Source organism: Mytilus edulis, chromosome 12 (assembly GCF_963676685.1).
Source record: "Mytilus edulis chromosome 12, xbMytEdul2.2, whole genome shotgun sequence".
Classification (NCBI taxonomy): domain Eukaryota; kingdom Metazoa; phylum Mollusca; class Bivalvia; order Mytilida; family Mytilidae; genus Mytilus; species Mytilus edulis.
In genome coordinates this window covers 30,219,819-30,240,359 of record NC_092355.1, presented here as the reverse complement: position 1 = coordinate 30,240,359, position 20,541 = coordinate 30,219,819, and the positions used below count along the sequence as shown (strand labels likewise).

Below are 20,541 nucleotides of genomic sequence, written 5' to 3'. Positions count from 1 at the left end.
GACAGTATGGGCATCCTCCACACCGAATTATTTTTACTTTAACAGCACACCATAAAAACAAGTTATAACAGGAATGCACACGCTGAAATGTCTCGCCTTCTTTACCAACCATTGATATAATGTTGATAGTCCTAAATATAAAGCTTTACTACAACTATCACATACACTTAATATGATCCAAGAAAATGAGGTCAAGGTCATATAAATCTAACGAGAAATACATGTTCACCTTACAACCATTCATTACACGAAATATAGTTGACCTAGTGCTCATCATGCTTTAAGTTTCTAAGAAATAGACTGAACAAAAAAAAAATCAATGAACAATGTAAGGCAGACATGAACAGCTAACAATACTTCCATACAACAAATATAGTTGACATATTACTTATAGTTTAAGAAAAACAGAGGGAAACACTGAACAATGAACTGTGAAAATAAGGTTGAGACAAATTAAAAGCTGCAAGACTGACATGTACATCATAAAATATTTCCAAACACCAAATATAGTTGACCTATTGCATATAGGATTAGAAAAAAAGACCAAATCTCAAAACCTTAACTTTGACCACTAAACCATAAAAATGAGGTGGAGGTCAGATAACAACTGCCAGTTGGACATAAACACCAAACATACTAGACCTATTGCTTATAGTATCTGAGATATGGACTCCACCACCAAAACAAAACCTTTTTCACTGGTCCACAAAATGAGGTCAAGGTCAAGTGAAAACTGTCTCAGGGGCATGAGGACCTTGCAAGGTACGCACATACCAAACATAGTTAACCTATTATTCATAAGAGAGAAATTAACATAACAAAAATTATTAAGTAGTCACTGAACCATGAAAATGAGGTCAAGGACAACGGACATGTGACAGATGGAAACTTCATAAGGCATCTATATACAAGTATGAAGCATCCAGGTGATCCACATTCTTAAATATTAAGCTCTTAAGAAGTTAGTAAACGCCTTCACCGTATCATTGTCTATATGTCAAGCTTTCTGTGACAAAAGTTGCAGGCTCGATAAAAATCAGTGGAAAAGTGTTACAGGGACGACATCAAAAAATCAATGAAGGATAAAAAACTTAATTCTAATAGTTTGGGGGTGGGGGGGGGGGGGGGCAAAATTGCTGCAAGTTTTGTTTAATTGACATCTATTTTATATATATCCTAATTGGTCAATCACTAAAACCAATCATTATTCAGGCTACAGTATAATAAATATGATGGATTGTCACAGTTCCATCACATAGGTCAAGAACATTGCTATTTCAGAAATTAAAATAATCAGTTGTCTTTAATCATAATCATAATCAATAATAATTCCTTCGATAAAGACATTGTAGTATTTATTTTTCTTTGTTTAAAACGAAATACAATAATATGTTATACATTTTAAAGCAATTCTCAATTTCATAATTTCATAAATAGCAAATTTGAAAAGCCTTCAACAGGAAATAGTCAAAAGTACAATGAAATAATAGTAATAAGACTTGTATGTTTTAACTGTTAATTCAGAAATATTCTGCAATCTTTTTTTATTGCTAAAATTTGACTACAGGATAAGTTTTTCGAAAATAAAACCTTTCATTTGAATTTTTGATAGCAAATTTTGATTGTAGTACTAAATTTGCAATATTTAATCTGGTGTTTATGTCTGAATAATAAATGCACACTAAAAATTTCTGAATTTTAGTTTCTGTTTGTCATTAAAGGAAATAAAATATTTCCAGTAATTTGAAAGTGTAATAACAGAAAACAGCTGTCAGATTTCACAGATCAAATATGCTTGCAAAACAGTACTGATTGAACTAATAGTGAACTTGAATATTCAATCACATTTCAGCTTTGAATAATTATACCTCAAATTAATAATAATGCTTTTTTTTATTTAATTCTTCCTAATAGTGGTGTGTAATAGCATAAAACACTATATAGTGAGATACTTCATACATGCTATTGAATAACTAGAGGCTCTAAAGAGCCTGTGTCGCTCACCTTGGTCTATGTGCATATTAAACAAAGGACACAAATGGATTCATGACAAAATTGTATTTTGGTGATGGTGATGTGTTTGAAGTTCTTACTTTACTGAACGATTTTGCTTCTTACAATTATATCTATCATGAACTTTGCCCATTAGTAACAGAGAACTATATTTGGTAAAAATTTACATAAATTTACCAAATTAATGAAAATTGTTAAAAATTGACTATAAAGGGCAATAACTCCTTAAGGGGTCAATTGACCATTTAGGTTATGTTGACTTATTTGTAGATCTTACTTTGCTGAACATTATTGCTGTTTACAGTTTATCGCTATCTATAATAGTATTCAAGATAACCAAAAACGGCAAAATTTCTTTAAAAATTACCAATTGGAGGGCAGCAACCCAACAACCAGTTGTCCAATTCATCTGAAAAATTCAGGGCAGATAGATATTGACTTGATTAACAATTTAACTTCTTGTCAGATTTGCTCTAGATGCTTTGGTTTCATAGTTATAAGCCAAAAACTGCATTTTACCCCTATGTTCTATTTTTAGCCGTGGCGGCCATCTTGGTTGAATGGCCAGGTCATCGGACACATTTTTCAAACTAGATACCCCAAAGATGATTGTGGCCTAGTAGTTTCAGTGGAGATTTTGTAAAAGATTACTTAGATTTATGAAAAATGGTTAAAGATTGACTATAAAGGGCAATAACTCCTAAAGGGGTCAACTGACCATTTTGGTCATGTTGACTTATTTGTAGATCTTACTTTGCTGAACATTATTGCTGTTTACAATTTATCTCTATCTATAATAATATTCAAGATAATAACCAAATACAGCAAAATTTCCTCAAAATTACCAATTCAGGAGCAGCAACCCAACAACCGATTGACCGATTCATCTGAAAATTTCAGGGCAGATAGATCTTGACCTGATAAACATTTTTATCCCATGTCAGATTTCCTCAAAATGCTTTGGTTTTTGAGTTATAAGCCAAAAACTGCATTTTACCCCTATGTTCTATTTTTAGCGGTGGCGGCCATCTTGGTTGGTTGACCAGGTCACGCCACACATTTTTTAAACTAGATACCCCAAAGATGATTGTGGCCAAGTTTGGATTAATTTGGCCCAGTAGTTTCAGAGGAGAAGATTTTTGTAAAAGATTACTTTAATTTACGAAAAATGGTTAAAAATTGACTATAAAGGGCAATAACTCCTAAACGGGTCAACTGACCATTTTGGTCATGTTGACCTTTTTGTAGATCTTACTTTGCTGAACATTATTGCTGTTTACAGTTTATCTCTATCTATAATAATATTCAAGATAATAACCAAAAACAGCAAAATTTCCTCAAAATTACCAATTCAGGGGCAGCAACCCAACAACCGATTGACCGATTCATCTGAAAATTTCAGGGCAGATAGATCTTGACCTAATAAACATTTTTATCCCATGTCAGATTTCCTCAAAATGCTTTGGTTTTTGAGTTATAAGCCAAAAACTGCATTTTACCCCTTTGTTCCATTTTTAGCCGTGGCGGCCATCTTGGTTGGTTGACCAGGTAACGCCACACATTTTTTAAGTTAAATACCCCAAAGATGATTGTGGCCAAGTTTGGATTAATTTGGCCCAGTAGTTTCAGAGGAGAAGATTTTTGTAAAAGATTACTTTAATTTACGAAAAATGGTTAAAAATTGACTATAAAGGGCAATAACTCCTAAACGGGTCAACTGACCATTTTGGTCATGTTGACTTATTTGTAGATCTTACTTTGCTGAACATTATTGCTGTTTACAGTTTATCTCTATCTATAATAATATTCAAGATAATAACCAAAAACAGCAAAATTTCCTCAAAATTACCAATTCAGGGGCAGCAACCCAACAACCGATTGACCGATTCATCTGAAAATTTCAGGGCAGATAGATCTTGACCTAATAAACATTTTTATCCCATGTCAGATTTCCTCAAAATGCTTTGGTTTTTGAGTTATAAGCCAAAAACTGCATTTTACCCCTTTGTTCTATTTTTAGCCGTGGCGGCCATCTTGGTTGGTTGACCAGGTCACGCCACACATTTTTTAAACTAGATACCCCAAAGATGATTGTGGCCAAGTTTGGATTAATTTGGCCAAGTAGTTTCAGAGGAGAAGATTTTTGTAAAAGATTACTTTAATTAACGAAAAATGGTTAAAAATTGACTATAAAGGGCAATAACTCCTAAACGGGTCAACTGACCATTTTGGTCATGTTGACTTATTTGTAGATCTTACTTTGCTGAACATTATTGCTGTTTACAATTTATCTCTATCTATAATAATATTCAAGATAATAACCAAAAACAGCAAAATTTCCTCAAAATTACCAATTCAGGGGCAGCAACCCAACAACCGATTGACCGATTCATCTGAAAATTTCAGGGCAGATAGATCTTGACCTGATAAACATTTTTACCCCATGTCAGATTTGCTCTAAATGCTTTGGTTTTTGAGTTATAAGCCAAAAACTGCATTTTACCCCTATGTTCTATTTTTAGCCGTGGCGGCCATCTTGGTTGGTTGACCGGGTCACGCCACACATTTTTTAAACTAGATACCCCAATGATGATTGTGGCCAAGTTTGGTTTGATTTGGCCCAGTAGTTTCAGAGGAGAAGACTTTTGTAAAAGTTAACGACGACGGACGACGACGCCGGACGCCGGACGACGACGACGGACGCCGGACGCAAAGTGATGGGAATAGCTCACTTGGCCCTTCGGGCCAGGTGAGCTAAAAATACTTATCTCAATGTAAATATATAGAATAGAGATGACATTAAAAAAAGCTGCAATACAGATCTTTTAAGAGAAAAATTCGCCTTTTCATAATCTAAAGGAAAAATGAAAATAACCTCACATCAGTGATTAAATTTCAATTGTTTGGCTAATATATTAACCAGTCACAACACTTTTAGAAAATATTGCTGTAAATTCAGAAATTACTGCGACGTTTTTATAATTGCTAAAAATACAACAGGGTTATAATCGCAACACTTTAAACTTGCATTCTGAATTTATTTATATAGTGAAATAGGATTTTTCTCAATATCGAAAATATTAAAATCTTATTTTAGTCTAAAAACAACAACATTGCAATAATAAATGGATGCAATAATTTCTGAATTTACAGTAGTTATTTCCTAAAGAGCAAATAGAAATAAAACAAGTAGTATTAAGCATTTTAGAAAGATATTTGTCAAGGACTTTTAAGACTTAAAACAGGGAATGAAACAGTCCAAAAAGACTATTAATAATCAAGAATGAATACTCTCTGATGATGGCACAGGAACCAAAAAAATGGCACATATCATGCATATAAGGTAACATTTTCATGTTTTATGGGGCTGTAAACCAACTTATTTTCGTGGATATATTATTTCGCATTCAACTCTTTCTAGTCCACTTTCATGACCATTCAATTTTGCTATTTTCTAATTTACTTGATGAAGTTTAATAGGGAAAGATCAGTGTTTAAAATGTTCGAACAATTTACATTCACATTATTTTTCTACTAGCGATAAAAAAATCGCTCACTAAAATAAGTTGGTTTACTGTAGTTTATTTACTGTATCAAATTTATTCAACGAATATTTATTGATCATTGATATTCTGCATTACTTGCTCGACAGGAAAGCCACAAGAAGTCTTCAAGAAAAAGGAAAAAAGTGATTAAATACTAATTCTGTTTGACTTTTTAACATTACAAAAACTCCGAAGAGGCTTGTTACACTGTACATTTATAATACGTTATAATATAGCATGTCTGTTTTCTTCATCAGCTCTAAATAATCTTACAAAGACTAGCATATGATCTGGTTTAATATATTACACTGTGTTTACAAATACCACTGAAAGTTCTTTCTCTCTTTACATGCTTTACAAAATTTGAGTTTATGAAGGTCTAAATAATCTTACAAAGACTAGCACATATGGTTTAATATATTACACTGTGTTTACAAATACCACTGAAAGTTCTTTATATTCTTTATAAAATAGAGTTTATGATTGGCCCCTGTAGTATTGTAGGGAAAATATTAAACACCCTCTTTTTAACCATTTTGTGTCATATGGGAAGCGGGGTCAGAGGGATCCTGATCCCGAATTCCTGGGCTCAAAATCATGAAATCCTGAGGTCCCGAATCTAAAGAAATTTATATTCCGAAATTGGAAAAAAAGAATTCCTGGATCCCAAAAAAAAACGATCAATCCCTAAATCCCAAGCTCAAAAACACCTGATCCCGAAGTCCCAATAAAGGTCCATCCCACCTCTCATATCCTACATTTTTTTATTCATTATCATCACAAATTTTTCAGGCTACTGGTTAGCATGGTTAACAACAAATTGGGTAAATAAAATGTTAATGTTTAGAAAAAAAAAGATTAATCAGGATTCACCTTATGGGAAACATGATTTCTTTGATAAGCGATTTAGTCTGAAATTGTTTTATGTCCTATTGAGCACAATACCACAAAAAACTATGCAATTTAATTGATCTGTAATAATGAACATTCAATGGTATTTTTAAACACAGTGTATAATATGTACACAAAATACCCTTGTTAGGGCTACTTAAAAATACCATAATAAACAAAGACTCCAAAAAGTCTGTATTGCTCAATTCTAAAACTGGCAGGCAATATGTACATCCACATTACTTTTACTGACAATCATATATAGTAGTCTTCTTATTTTTATATTTCAATCATAAATAAACTTCACAATTTCAAAGAAAATCATTAATTTTAGTGTTTAAATCCATTACCAGGGGATTTTGTTTAATATAGCTATGAACTACAAGCTCAGCACATATACCGTGGATTCTTTATTAATTTATTTATTGGATACCAATTTTTGTGGATTTCATTGGTAAAAGTGAACCACAGATTAAAATGTTCAACAACATACCAATTTTCTAGAGAGTTGTATGCAGACTTTGGCAAAATCACGAAATCAAATATCCACAACAATTCAGTTTCTCCTCAATCCACCACAAAAACGTACCCTAATTAATAATGACTTCACAGTATACACTGCTTAGTTTTAAGTACATGGGTTTTACTTTAAAAAAAACATGTATAACATCTAATTTTGAAACATATACATTTTCATGCATTGAATGTATTCATGGTTGGTTTCGATTGGCACAATTTGTAAGAGAACATTTTTTTAAATGTTAACGGATAATGACAGATGCTAAGTGATGGTTATAGCTTTAATTGGCTTTTAGGCCAAGTAAACTTAAAACAAAAATAAAACAAAACTATAATACACAAATCCAATAAAATATGAAAGACAAAGTTGCAAATGTTTTGACAATCATTCAAAGCATTAAATCATTGATCTATGACCCATCACAGTTCAAGGTCAGGGTCACGGTCATACAACTGCTGCACCACAGCCAGCTCGACTCACAATCATGTTACTCAAGAACACCCATCTATCTACTTCCGTGTCATAGACTTCAGCACTGCGAAGCCGATTCGTTCCATCAAATCCACCAAGGATATAAATACGTCCATCAAACACGGCTGCACCTGGCCAAGCTCTAGGTGTATTCAGAGATTTTATTGTTGTCCACTGATTGGTCAATGTATTGAACCTGTAAAACAAATAATATAAAATAATAAATGGGGAATGTATCAATGGGACAAATATGATGCCATTCTTGAATAATATGTTATAAAGGGACATAACTCAAGAATTGTAGTGATGATACCCTAATTCATATATACTTGATCTGAGTTTTGAGGTAATAAGCATTGTGTATAAGTTTCATAATATTTGGTTAAGGCAAACTTAAGTTAAAAGACGGAAAAGAAAAATTCAGTTATGTTTTCCATTTGAATATGGCATTACTGGAGAACAATAAAAGTGACGCCACCTGAATTCAAACTTGATCTGGGTTTTGTGGTAATAAGCATTGTGTACTTTTAGAAAGATGTACAGACCTCAAGGGTTAAACTCAATGCCCACTCAGCTAAGCCTCGGGTATAAAAAGAAGTGTTATGGTTACCAGTGAGACACCTATTCAACACAGACCAAATGATACATATGTTTATTGTATTGAACTATTGTGTTGTGTGATACCATATCACTGAAGTCTGAAAATATCAAAATTTGTCTCCATTTTCCAAATAAATCCTTTACCTTTCTGACAGGTCAAAATATTGATCCCTATCCTTGTATCGTCCACCAAATGCATAAATAAAATGTTCTATGGCCACTAAAGCAAGTCCAGATCTGGCTTTCTCCATCTCAGAAACAAATGTCCATTCTTCTGATAAAGAATCATAGCATTCAACACTAGCACGGTCCATATGTAATGCTCTGTCAAATCCACCTACAAAATAAAGTGTTATGTGTAGTGGTCCATTAAAGTGAAGTATGATGTTTACCGGTAATGCTTGGTCAATTCCCACAAAATGCAATGCAAAAAGTTTGGAGAAATCTTCCTTTAAAGTCATCATTGGATCAATACATTAAGACATCGTTGTTTACTATGGGTTTAATTTGATATCATCGTGTTAAAGGTTTTTGGATTTTTTTTGCTTACGGTAAATGTCAGTCTTTTCTAGATGAAACACCCATCTGACATACACAATTATACACATAGTGTCGTTTACTATTTTTTTTACAACCACTGGGCTAATGTCACTGCTGGTGGATTGATTGATTGGAAATTGATTTAGGCTGTATCAGCACAAAAATTCCAGAAATAGATAACATGCACAGTAGGTGGCAATTTTTTTGGGGGGTCCTCAATGCTCTTCATGTTAACACTTTATTTGTTGTTTTTTTTTTTTTTTTCATTTAAGCTTCACTAATGAGACTTTGAGATGAAACACACATCTGGTATAAATATTATAAACCAGAGTTTTTATAAATAAATACATATATCAATTATGCTACTGTGGATTCATTTTATTTTTCTTGTATTTCATGGGTTTCAGATGATCCATAGGCTTGTATGTATGTAGAATTTGGCAAAAACATGAAATCAAATATCTACAAATATACATTCTAATATGACGTCCTTATTACGCTTTGTAAACAAAGCTGTGTTCTAATGAGCACAAAATATGTTTAACACATGCACACGAACTTACTGTTTATATTAACGTTATTTCAATCGTTATCCTTTAAAATATATACATTTAAGCAGCTAACATAAACTTTTATTATATTTTTTTATGAAACAACATATATTTACCCTGCTCGTAGCTTTTAAACTTATCAAATATGAAATGCAATGCACAGACTCCTCGAGGAGGAAACGGGAACAGCCAAACATTTTTACGGTAATTTCGTTCGCTTCGGCCTATAAAAGTACTGTATTTGTCCTATTAGAATCGAAATAATTCCTTCATGTCATGCTCTATGCTCATTTTAACATGGGTAGGCATTATATTTGACCACATTTTACACCTCGCTAACACTCAGTGTAAAATATCGACAAATATAATGCCTACCCATGTTAAAATGAGCATAGAGCATGACATGAAGGAATTATTTCTTAAATATTCCCTCAAATCATGAAAATTGGTGTCAATGAAAATAAATGAATCCACAGAAGTCAAGTATATATATCACTAGAACACACCCGTGATATCACGGGTCCGTTACTGAATTAAAGTATATAACTATGCGCAAGCCTTATTTTAGTATTAGTATTGTCATCTGATAAAGTCATGCCGATTATAAGATACACAGTTTTTCTCTGCTTTCAAGTCTTTCTGTTTGAACCCGTCGAACTGAAACAATAATATTAATTATTTGGAAAACAAAATGTCATGGAATGGAGTATTTTTTAATCAACAGCATTGTCCTATATAAGTTATAAATAAAGTTGAATTCTTTGCTTCGCTGTTTTACGTCATGCCCACTAACAAATTGAAAACTGTACCTATATGCCTTATTTTTAGTCCAGATTTTTAGTATTTGTATTGTTATCTTAGAAAGTCTTACTGATTAAAATACTACAATAGGTAACAATTTGACAATTTAGTAGTGTCAACCCTGTGGTTATGACCCGTGTATATAGCATATTGATCCTGAATACAACGTTTGGTGTTGAGCCTGTCAGATGCGGAACGTACAGATAAGGTAATAGGTAACAGGTGAATATACTATTGGTATCGGTAGCGGACTCGACCCGGAACATCTTAATTATTGGCAATATTAATTACGTGGAAAACAAAAGGGCCTGGAGTGGTGTAATTTTTAATCTACACCTTTGTACTATATTAGTTATATATAAAGTTGAACTCTGTGATTTGTCGTTTTTACGTGATGACGGCTGACAAATTGGACCTCGTAATTTTAGTATTATAGATTAACATGAAATAAAATATTAAATAGCTGAAACTGAAGTCCTTTTTAATATGATAAAGTTTCACAAAGCATAATTCCCACTAGTATTTTTTGTGGGCATCCTATGACAAATTGAAACTAAGAAATACTTCAGCATGGCATTACTTAAATTATGCAACATGACCCCCTCCTCATATTTGAAGAAAATTCATGCAGTACTTAACACCATCACCCAAGGAGGGAGTGCATATTATTCAATTTTGTTTATCAAACATTGCCACACCTAAAGCCAATTAGTGACAATGTAATTGTTTCACACTATCCCTTGATGATCCTCTATGGATCCCAAAGGAGTCAGCAGATTTTATAGGGGTATCATTGCATCATGTCTAATGTCATTGCTATTGTAATTAGTTATACAAAACTTTGCAGAAAAAGTCCTGTGCACAATAAAATCAGTATATAGTTTGCTAATGATCCCCTAAGGGTCCACAGAGGGTCAGTAGTGAACGTATATGATAGTTTATCGCACCTTGGATAAATTATCACATTGTGATTGGTTTAACGCCATCACATGGTGACCCCCTATGAGACCATAGGGGTTAGTAAATTTCATAGGGGGTTCATGACGCGTTAATGATGACGTCATCTATTAATGTTTATTTTTCAACAAAACGCAGCTGAAAAAGTCCAGCGTGCAATAAATTTTTTATACGGTTAACTACCGACCCCCTACGGATCAATAAAGGGTGAATAAAATCCATAGGGGATTCGGCCTCCGGCCACACCCCCTATGGATTTTGCTATCCCTCTATGGATCGGTAGGGGGACAGTAGCAAACCATATGACTTATATACTGACCTGCTACATATATTTTACCATCACACACACAATACCCAGCACCAGATCTTTTCCTCTTCATACTCGGAGCAAATGACCAAGTTTCATTTTTTGTGTCATATTTCTCCACAATGTTATAACTACATGCTCGGTCCTCACCACCTGAAATAAAGATGTATATTTCTATGTTCACATATAGGAATATACTACATTCTGAGGGCCGGGTCGATTTGGGTGAACCTTTTGTTTTCATCCTGCTGATTGATTTGTATTCTTTGTATGCTCCCGCTGCAGCAAAGGGGCATTAAGTGGTACATTTGTCTGTCCAAACATATGTCTGTTCGTTCATCTGATTGTACATTCATGTCCCAGTCCAAACATTACTTTCTGTTACCTAACTTTAGTTTGCCTCAACTACATGTTATGAAATTTTACACAAAGCTTATCACCACAAGACACAGACCAAGTTCGAATTTGGGTTGAATCATGTTTATTGTTCTTGAGTTATGTCCCTTTATGATGTTAAATGCAAGAGAGGGTACCATCTGTGTCCCATGGACAAATTTTCCATTTATTTATAAATATTCCTATACAAAAGTTTGTTGCAGCACAAAATATACAAGGATATATATATTAGTGATTATATATATAAGATAGCTCAAATGAAATTTGATATACATGATATAAGAAAAGAATAAATCTTTGCCGTCTATTTTTGTATGTTTAATGGTAGATTTTCGTAAAAATGTTGTGTTACTTGAGCTTTTAATGTTGTTCTTTTTGTTATTTTCAAAATCCTTTTGTAAATGGCAATAAAAACCAGCCCTGGCGAAATTATTGGACTTAACTACATTTTTAAAATTTTCAAACATGAAGATTTCTTGACCTCACTGGAACTCAGTACAAACCTATTGCATATAAAAATCTTCCCACTGCAGCCAAAGCTACAAATGATCTTGCTATTTTCATCTCAGATTTGGCTATCCACTGTCGTAATACAGGGTCATAACATTCTACAGAACGTAGATACAATGTGTTTTCCTGTGAATCGGCTAAAGCACATTCACCCCCAACAGCATATAACAGTCCATCCAGGCTACAAACTCCTACAGCAGTCCTGGCAATGTTCATGTTTGGCTAGAAAATATTACACAAGGTATTTCATAATACATGTACTGAATGCAAGTAACCAATTCTGGTCTTAGAAATTTAGAGAGTTATTGACTGTAAATTCAGAAATTATTGTGTGGTTTTAATACTGAGACTGTATTTATCTTAATAATACAGTGGCGGATCCAGGCTAAATCCTATACCTTTTAAAACAAATCTTTTGGTAATTATATGTGCACATGTTGTCTTAAAAGATAAACTATATAAAATTACTGTAACAGGCCCAGGTTCAAAAAAGGGTGTTCCAGATTAAAATGCTTCAGGGATTCATTGCAGGCACTCTAATTAATGTTGCATTTTCTTTAGAATTTTGTAAGATATATATAATAAAAATTTATTTTTTTTGTTTAGGATGGTTGGGGTCATTAAAATATAGCCTATCAATCATGTGCTTTAAACTGGTGAATTAAATAACTTTATATTCTTAAACATACCACAGAATGCCACTGGTCAATTAAGAAATCATATCTTTCCATGCTTTTTAACTGGCAGTCTGTACTGTTTCTCCCACCGACAACATATACACATGGAGGCTGAGCACGAGGTGTCATCAAGTCTAAAGCTGACTGATCATAATGCAATGCAATCGCATTACCAATTAACTGTTGACATTTTAAACAATTTTTTACAAAATCTAATTTTAGAACAATATTTTCTAAATGTGTCATATCTATCAACGCTAATTTGACATATTGTAAGATATGGCAAGCATTTCTAGTTCTGATTTCGGGTTCTGCGTTGATCCAACTTAACGCAGCTTCTAGCACCTGGTTTTCACTAGTGACTTGAAGTTTATCACTGCGTAACAACGTAATTAGTCTATCTTCTGACAGTTGTAAAAATTCCTCTGAATGAATGACATCTAGAAAGTTTTGAAATATGAACTGACGTGCTGCCATCTCCAGTTCTCCACACATATACAGGTCAGCTAAAAAGTAGATTCCTGTAAGAAAAAAAGAAAAAATTAATTATATATATACTATACATATAGCCAATATTTTAGTAATTGACAACATGCATTTATTATTTTTCTTTGTATGAGTGTATTCTATGTTCAACTATAAGTCTTAATCTAAGATAATTAAGGAAACATTTGCATTTAATGTTAAGAACTACGTTGAATGTTTGATTTTTTCTTAATATCAAAGGGTTATCAAACCATGACAATGCATGAAAATGCATACAAGTACATCAATCTTATCATGCTAATTGCAAAATATAACTCATTAATTTGATTTGAAATTTGAGGCTGAAAAAAGTATTGTCAAAGGTGAAGGTTACGACCTTACCAAGGCAGTTTAAGGCTGTTAACTGAGACTGTAGAAACGTAGCAGACATCTTTCTCAACTGATGAAGACCCAGCATACTAGCACCTTGCAGTATCCCTTGTACATTATCTACTGTTATTTCTATCATACTTGTATACATAAACTCTATTAACTGTCCCATAGAACAAGGGTCCAGTCCTTGGATATCCACCCGCTCTTTTTCAGTTTCCAACATTCCATTTGTAAACATGGCACGTAAATATGGACTGCATCCACAAAGTACGATTTTATGAGCGTCAAAGTCCTGACCTTCCACAGTGATTGTGACATCGCACAACATGTGACGTTCACGAAGTTCGTGCATCACTGTAAAAGCACTTTGTGCTTGGGATGGCACTGTGAAAGTTCTTGACTCTATCATGTTTGTATGTTGGACTGGTTCCTATATGGTTGGTTCATTTTGTTGTGTGTCTTTTGGAGATAGTGGACGTCTCAGTTCTATTCTACATCCTGGTTTCTTTTGACATTTACATCTCTTACATCAAAGTCCTGAAACAGATGAACATAACATAACCAGATGCTCCGCAGGGCGTAGCTTTATACGACCGCAGAGGTTGAACCCTGAACGGTTAGGGCAAGTATGGACACAACATTCAAGCTGGATTCAGCTCTAAATTTGGATTGTGATTAAATAGTTGACACAGCATAGGTTTCTGACACAGAATGAATGTGTTCTAATGAACTTAAAATTTTTGTTTCTCTTAGAGCAATTCACTATGCTGTTGAATATTAATCCTCTCAAAAAAATGTTTGAAGAAATTTTCTTTTTTATTTATGAAATTTCAAATGAGAAAAATTGAACCCAATTTTTTTAATCACATCCCCCTTTCCCTTATTCCAAAACTAATCTCAATTAAAATTTCTAATGGAGTTTGCAACAATAACTACTCATTTAAATACATCATAAAATATTAAGATGTAAAAAAACTGCTTGTTATCACTGAATGGTAAAGATTATTTTAATTTATCAGTTGGTAGTAAAAAGTGAATATACATTGTATATTGTATATAACAAAGATTTAAGTTGATTCTGGACAAAGAAAGATAACTCCAATTAAAAAAAAATCTTGCTATTGCACAATATTTTGCAATTAGATATTTCTTGCTTACTATTCTGGACAAAGAAAGATAACTCTAATTAAAAAAAAATTTGATATTTCACAATATTGTGCAATTAGATATTTCTTGCCATTGCGCAATACTGTGCAATTGAAAAGACTTGCTATTGCACAATACTATATATAATAATTTTAGATCCTGATTTGGACCAACTTGAAAACTGGGCCCATAATAAAAAATCTAAGTACATTTTTGGATTCAGCATATCAAAGAACTTCAAGATTTCAATTTTTGTTAAAATCAGACTAAGTTTAATTTTGGACCCTTTGGACTTTAGTGTAGACCAATTTGAAAACAGGACCAAAAATGAAGAATCTACATACACAGTTAGATTTGGTATATCAAAGAACCCCATTTATTCAATTTTTGATGAAATCAAACAAAGTTTAATTTTGGACCCCGATTTGGACCAACTTGAAAACTGGGCCAATAATCAAGAATCTAAGTACATTTTTAGATTCAGCATATCAAAGAACCTAACTGATTCATTTTTTGTCAAAATCAAACTAAGTTTAATTTTGGACCCTTTGGACCTTAATGTAGACCAATTTGAAAACGGGACCAAAAGTTAAGAATCTACATACACAGTCATGACAGTTAGATTCAGCATATCAAAGAACCCCAATTATTCAATTTTGATGAAATCAAACAAAAGTTTAATTTTGGACCCTTTGGGCCCCTTATTATGTTGGGACCAAAACTCCCAAAATCAAACCCAACCTTTCTTTTATGGTCATAAACCTTGTGTTTAAATTTCATAGATTTCTATTTACTTATACTAACGTTATGGTGCGAAAACCAAGAAAATTGCTTATTTGGGTCCCTTTTTGGCCCCTAATTCCTAAACTGTTGGGACCTTAACTCCCAAAATCAATACCAACCTTCCTTTTGTAGTCATTAACATTGTGTTTAAATTTCATTGATTTCTATTTACTTAAACTAATGTTATTGTGCGAAAACCAAGAATAATGCTTATTTGGGCCCTTTTTTGGCCCCTAATTCCTAAACTGTTGAGACCAAAACTCCCAAAATCAATCCCAACCGTTCTTTTGTGGTCATAAACCTTGTGTCAAAATTTCATAGATTTCTATTAACTTAAACTAAAGTTATAGTGCGAAAACCAAGAAAATGCTTATTTGGGCCCTTTTTGGCCCCTAATTCCTAAAATGTTGGGACCAAAACTCCCAAAATCAATACCAACCTTCCTTTTGTGGTCATAAACCTTGTGTTAAAATTTCATAGATTTCCATTCACTTTTACTAAAGTTAGAGTGCGAAAACTAAAAGTATTCGGACGCCGGACGACGACGACGACGACGACGACGCCGACGCCAACGTGATAGCAATATACGACGAAAATTTTTTCAAAATTTGCGGTCGTATAAAAAGGTTATAAGACTTATTAGTTGTTATTGGCTTTAAATATCTAATAGTGTGTCTTTCTATGCTGTAAATTGTACTGTTATACATTTTTAATACTGTTTCAGATTAGAGTGAACATGGTAAAGGTAGGCAACTGATAAAATATTTAAACCTGCTGCATTTGTTTGCATCTGTCCTAAGTGACTGTAAGGAACCTGAAGTTCATCGGTTGTCGTTTGTTGATGTGGTTCATTAGAGTTTCTTTTTTTATATTTAGATAAGACCATTTGTTTTCCTATTTGAATGCCTTTCCACTAGTAAATTTTGGAGCCCAATATAGCTTGCTGTTTAGTTTGAGCCGAGGCTGTGTTGAAGTCCATACTTTGACCAGTGATGGTTTCCTTTTTTTCAAATTGTGACTTGGATGGAGAGTTGTCTCATAGGCACTCATAACCAGCTTCTTAAATCTACATGTACAGTACGGGTAGGGACTTATTTTTATGGATGTCTTAATCCGTCTTGTCGGATATGAATAATCGGACATTTTTATGGTAGGTAGTATGGTCATTAATCAACAGATCCAGGTGTGAATGGTCCTTTCATCTTAAGTTAATCCGTGTTGCTAGAATTACGGTTCACTGATTTCAGAATCAGGTTACCTGTAATTTTAATCTCTCAGTCACTTTATTGATTATATTAGTTCTACATCGTATTTGACATAAAATATTTTTACAGGTGAAGTACTGGAGAAAACTTTGCTTTAATAAAAATAGCCTATTTTTGTTAATTATCATGATTATGGTTTTTATATTTCAACTGCTATTTATTTTCTTTGTTCCTAAAAATTATTTTTATTTTATGTTCCTTTTCGTTTGTTTTTTTTTGTTGTTGTATCTTTTTCTTATTTGTTTGCCTAATTTTTATGTATATAGTTACTGAGAATAAGTATCTTATCTGTACTTCATGTCATTTGTTTTTTTGCTAAGTTTTTTGATTTTTGTTGTTGTGTGTTATTATCATGATTATGTTGTACCAGTGTCTCAGGTTCAGGGGAAAGAACCCTCCTCATTCTGTATGTCTCTGCTCAAAGTTAGGAGCATCTCTGCTCAAAGTTAGGAGCCTGTAATAATTCACAGGACAAAAAGTCACGGGCAAAAAGTCACAATTCATTTTTTCTGATTATTTTCTTTTGAATAAAAAACATTTATTTCTACAGACATATTTTTGTATTTTTCTATAACTATTTTATATAAACCAACTTTTTAAACAAAATTTATCAAAAAAATATCAAAGATGATCAATTAGTTGTTAAAAAAACAGAATGTCAAAGTGGCTTGGCACTTAAATGAATTCATGGTGCTAAGAAATATATCTTTTGCATGATTAAAATTAAATAAATCTTCATTTTTCAAGTATAATGACACATTTCCTAAACTTCAATATGAAAATATGTCATGTATGTATTAGAAGGTAAATATTTCAAGATATTTCTCTCTCATATCATGCATATTCAAACCATTGTCAACAAATTATTTGTGACTTTTTGTCTTGTGACTTTTAGTCCTATCAAATTTGTGACTTTTAGTCCTATCAAATTTGTGACTTTATGTTCTGTGACTTTTTGTCCTGTTACTTTCTGTCCTTTTACCGAAATATAGCATCACATTACAATGATGCTAAAAGGCCTTGGAGAGAACACTGCAGGTTATAGATTTTTGTCCAAGTTAGAAAAATATTTTAGCAGCAAGCGTAACATTCTTTATTTATCAACCATGTTAGCATGTTCTAAGTTTTTCATCGCTATCAATCATTTCTTTTTAAAATTTAACACTAGAAGGTATTGGGAAAATCTGGATTCAGGAATACATTTTTTATGTCATCTTGACGAAAATATTTATTGTTCATCAAATTGAGGATCAGAATAAGTTTCTTTTTTTGAAAAAAAAAACCTAACCACCTTCCCTCTTAAACATGTTAAAGTTAAATGGTTGTTTTCTCACATTTATTAACACTTATAAAATTCAAATTTGTATTTTCACTCCTCTGATATTGTCAAGAAGCTACATCAATTCAAATTCTGCTTTATTTACCTTAAAACAGAAAGAATTGAGAATGGAAACAGGGAATGTGTCTGTAACAGTGAAAGAGACAACAACCCAACCAAAGAGCAAAAAACAGCTGAAGGCCACTAATGAGTCTTCAACACAGCCAGATCTGTGGACTTTTGAATTGGCTAAAATATTATCTTTAACTTTCTTTTTGTAAAAGAGACAAATGTGTTTATATTTCTAATTATTAATTAACTACACTGTTATTGGACTTAATATGATGAAAACTGCCAATGCAATATAAGGTGTAAACTGGGCCAATACAGAATAACTAGGCCAATATAGATTTTTTTCTGTATTGGCCGAGTTATTCTGTATTGGCCGAGTTGACACAAGTGCAGGATTTCGGAACGTCTCTAGACTTTACATCGAAAGACACGATAAACACAAACTGAAAGTAAACAGTTGTTTTGAAGACGCAGTTGTCATTTAGTTATCTTAAACATGCTGAAAATGTCAGTATGGCATACAATTCAGGCGAAAGACGGTCACATTCATTTAAAAGGTACTTTGAAAGCAGATGATAGAACTATTTCAGGCTTGGGGAACGAGTAGATTATCACAAAGTTCATTTCTTCACGACCTCATAATTTCACATCGATTTTAAATTAGTTTCTGCATAACACATGCAATGGCAGTACCTTTCCAATTACTATTTATGTGTTGCGTCTAAATTTAAGTTGTAACACTTTATAGTGACTGAAAAGGGTAGAAAAATTCATCAGATGAGAAAATGCCGAAGACACCTGGAAACAGCACCAGATCATTATGTATTGCATCTAATAAAAAGAAACAAACTGAGATTTGGATAGTTCCACTTCAAGGTAAAAATATTTATCTCTTTTGAAATGAAATTAAACAAAAATTGTAACACTGTAGTTAATTAATAAAGATATTATTACGTGTATTTCTGTATTGGCCTTGTTATTGGTCCTCGGCCAGCTGTATTGGCCTTCAGCTTCGCCTCAGGCCAATACAGCAAGCCTCGGACCAATAACAAGGCCAATACAGAAATACTTACGTAATAATATCATATTATGTAAGCTTCTAATCATTGATGTATCTCTTTTAAATAAAATACCAGACTACGTCAATATTTTTCTTCAATGGGTCTCCATGCCAATGTAAATTAAATCATAAGGACGTGAAATCACATGTCAAATATTGGGCATGTGATGTCAAAAACGACCAGCTGTCGTGTTTTCATGCACATGAAATGCAACCATAAACAGATGCAGCAAGAAGGTTACTATTTTGTGTAACCATTCTAGGAATCTGTGACTTGCAAAACACAGTTTTCCATGACCAATGCATTGCTTACATAAAATTAAAGCAAGGAATTTGTACAGGTAAACGAGGGAGGGGACATATTTATATCTGTCTGACTGTCAGACTGTAGACTGAAGGCAGTAAAGAGAATTGGAGATAAGAAAATAATATTCTTGTCTAACATTAACAATCGAAACTCGTCGCAGATTGCTACAAACATAGACATATATTTGATTAATCATGTTTATCCAAGATGTTGAATTTACATCATACGCCATTAGCTATTGGACATTACCAGTATTTCAATTGCAATGTTTATAAAAAATATCTTTAGCGAGTTTGTCTGAGTTTGTTGTCAATTTTCTTACACTTCCGGTCAAAAAGGAGTTATCTTTCTTTGTAAAATAACTAGAGGCTCCTATGTGTTTTCTAAATTCGTATTTGATTGATTGTTTGTTGTTTTACGCCTTTTTTAACACTTCTCTGCTACTGACAAACAGAGAGAACCATCGACCTTCTATACACACACACACACATACAGATTAGATTAGAATAGAATATGTTATACCCTAAAGTACAGGGCAAATAAATGATCTTAAATATGCCAAGCCAAAGTGGACAAAAAAGCAATTCTGAAATATTAGAAAATCTTTTTTTAATATTGAAAATTCATTTCTTAATTTTAAGAATTTTATTTCTTTGTATTAAGAATTCATTTTTAAGGTAGATGGGGTGTCTAAATTATAATCCATAGAATTTTTTGATAATTTGCCAAAATGAAGTTTATATCCTGCTTGTCTAAAAACATTAATAAAAAGAATTGGTCACCGGACTCATTTTCACACTACAAGTTGTGCGGCAAAATTGATAGATTTTGTATAGATTATACATGGAAAACCCAATTTTCCGCCATAAAACAGAAACTGCACCATAGAATTTTGAGATAAAACATGAGAAGATAGCTGCAATATTATGCTTTCAGATAAGAAAAAGAAAAAA

The 20,541-nt window shown here is 32.8% G+C and overlaps 1 protein-coding gene across 1 annotated transcript; it reads right to left on the bottom strand.

Moving 5' to 3' along the window:
- Positions 1–1,338: 1,338 nt before the first annotated feature.
- Positions 1,339–19,931, bottom strand: LOC139498211 (kelch-like protein 2). The gene is made up of 8 exons (XM_071286564.1): positions 19,838–19,931; positions 13,647–14,174; positions 12,792–13,300; positions 12,096–12,324; positions 11,209–11,349; positions 8,185–8,377; positions 4,778–7,636; positions 1,339–1,982 (listed from the first exon to the last, which is right to left on the bottom strand). Exons 2-7 carry the CDS (start codon positions 14,044–14,046, stop codon positions 7,414–7,416), a joined length of 1,695 nt encoding a protein of 564 aa, XP_071142665.1. The 5' UTR covers positions 14,047–14,174; positions 19,838–19,931; the 3' UTR covers positions 1,339–1,982; positions 4,778–7,413.
- Between the last annotated feature and the right edge of the window lie 610 nt (positions 19,932–20,541).

What these genes read in the sequence shown, in the direction of transcription:
- LOC139498211 (XM_071286564.1), bottom strand. Translation starts at nt 14,046, where the DNA reads ATGATAGAGTCAAGAACTTTCACAGTGCCATCCCAAGCACAAAGTGCT. An exon ending in TTGACCAGTGGCATTCTGTG is followed by an intron (nt 12,325 to 12,791) that starts GTATGTTTAAGA and finishes AATATTTTCTAG; the next exon opens with CCAAACATGAACATTGCCAG. An exon ending in TGGTAAAATATATGTAGCAG is followed by an intron (nt 8,378 to 11,208) that starts GTCAGTATATAA and finishes TTTATTTTGTAG; the next exon opens with GTGGATTTGACAGAGCATTA.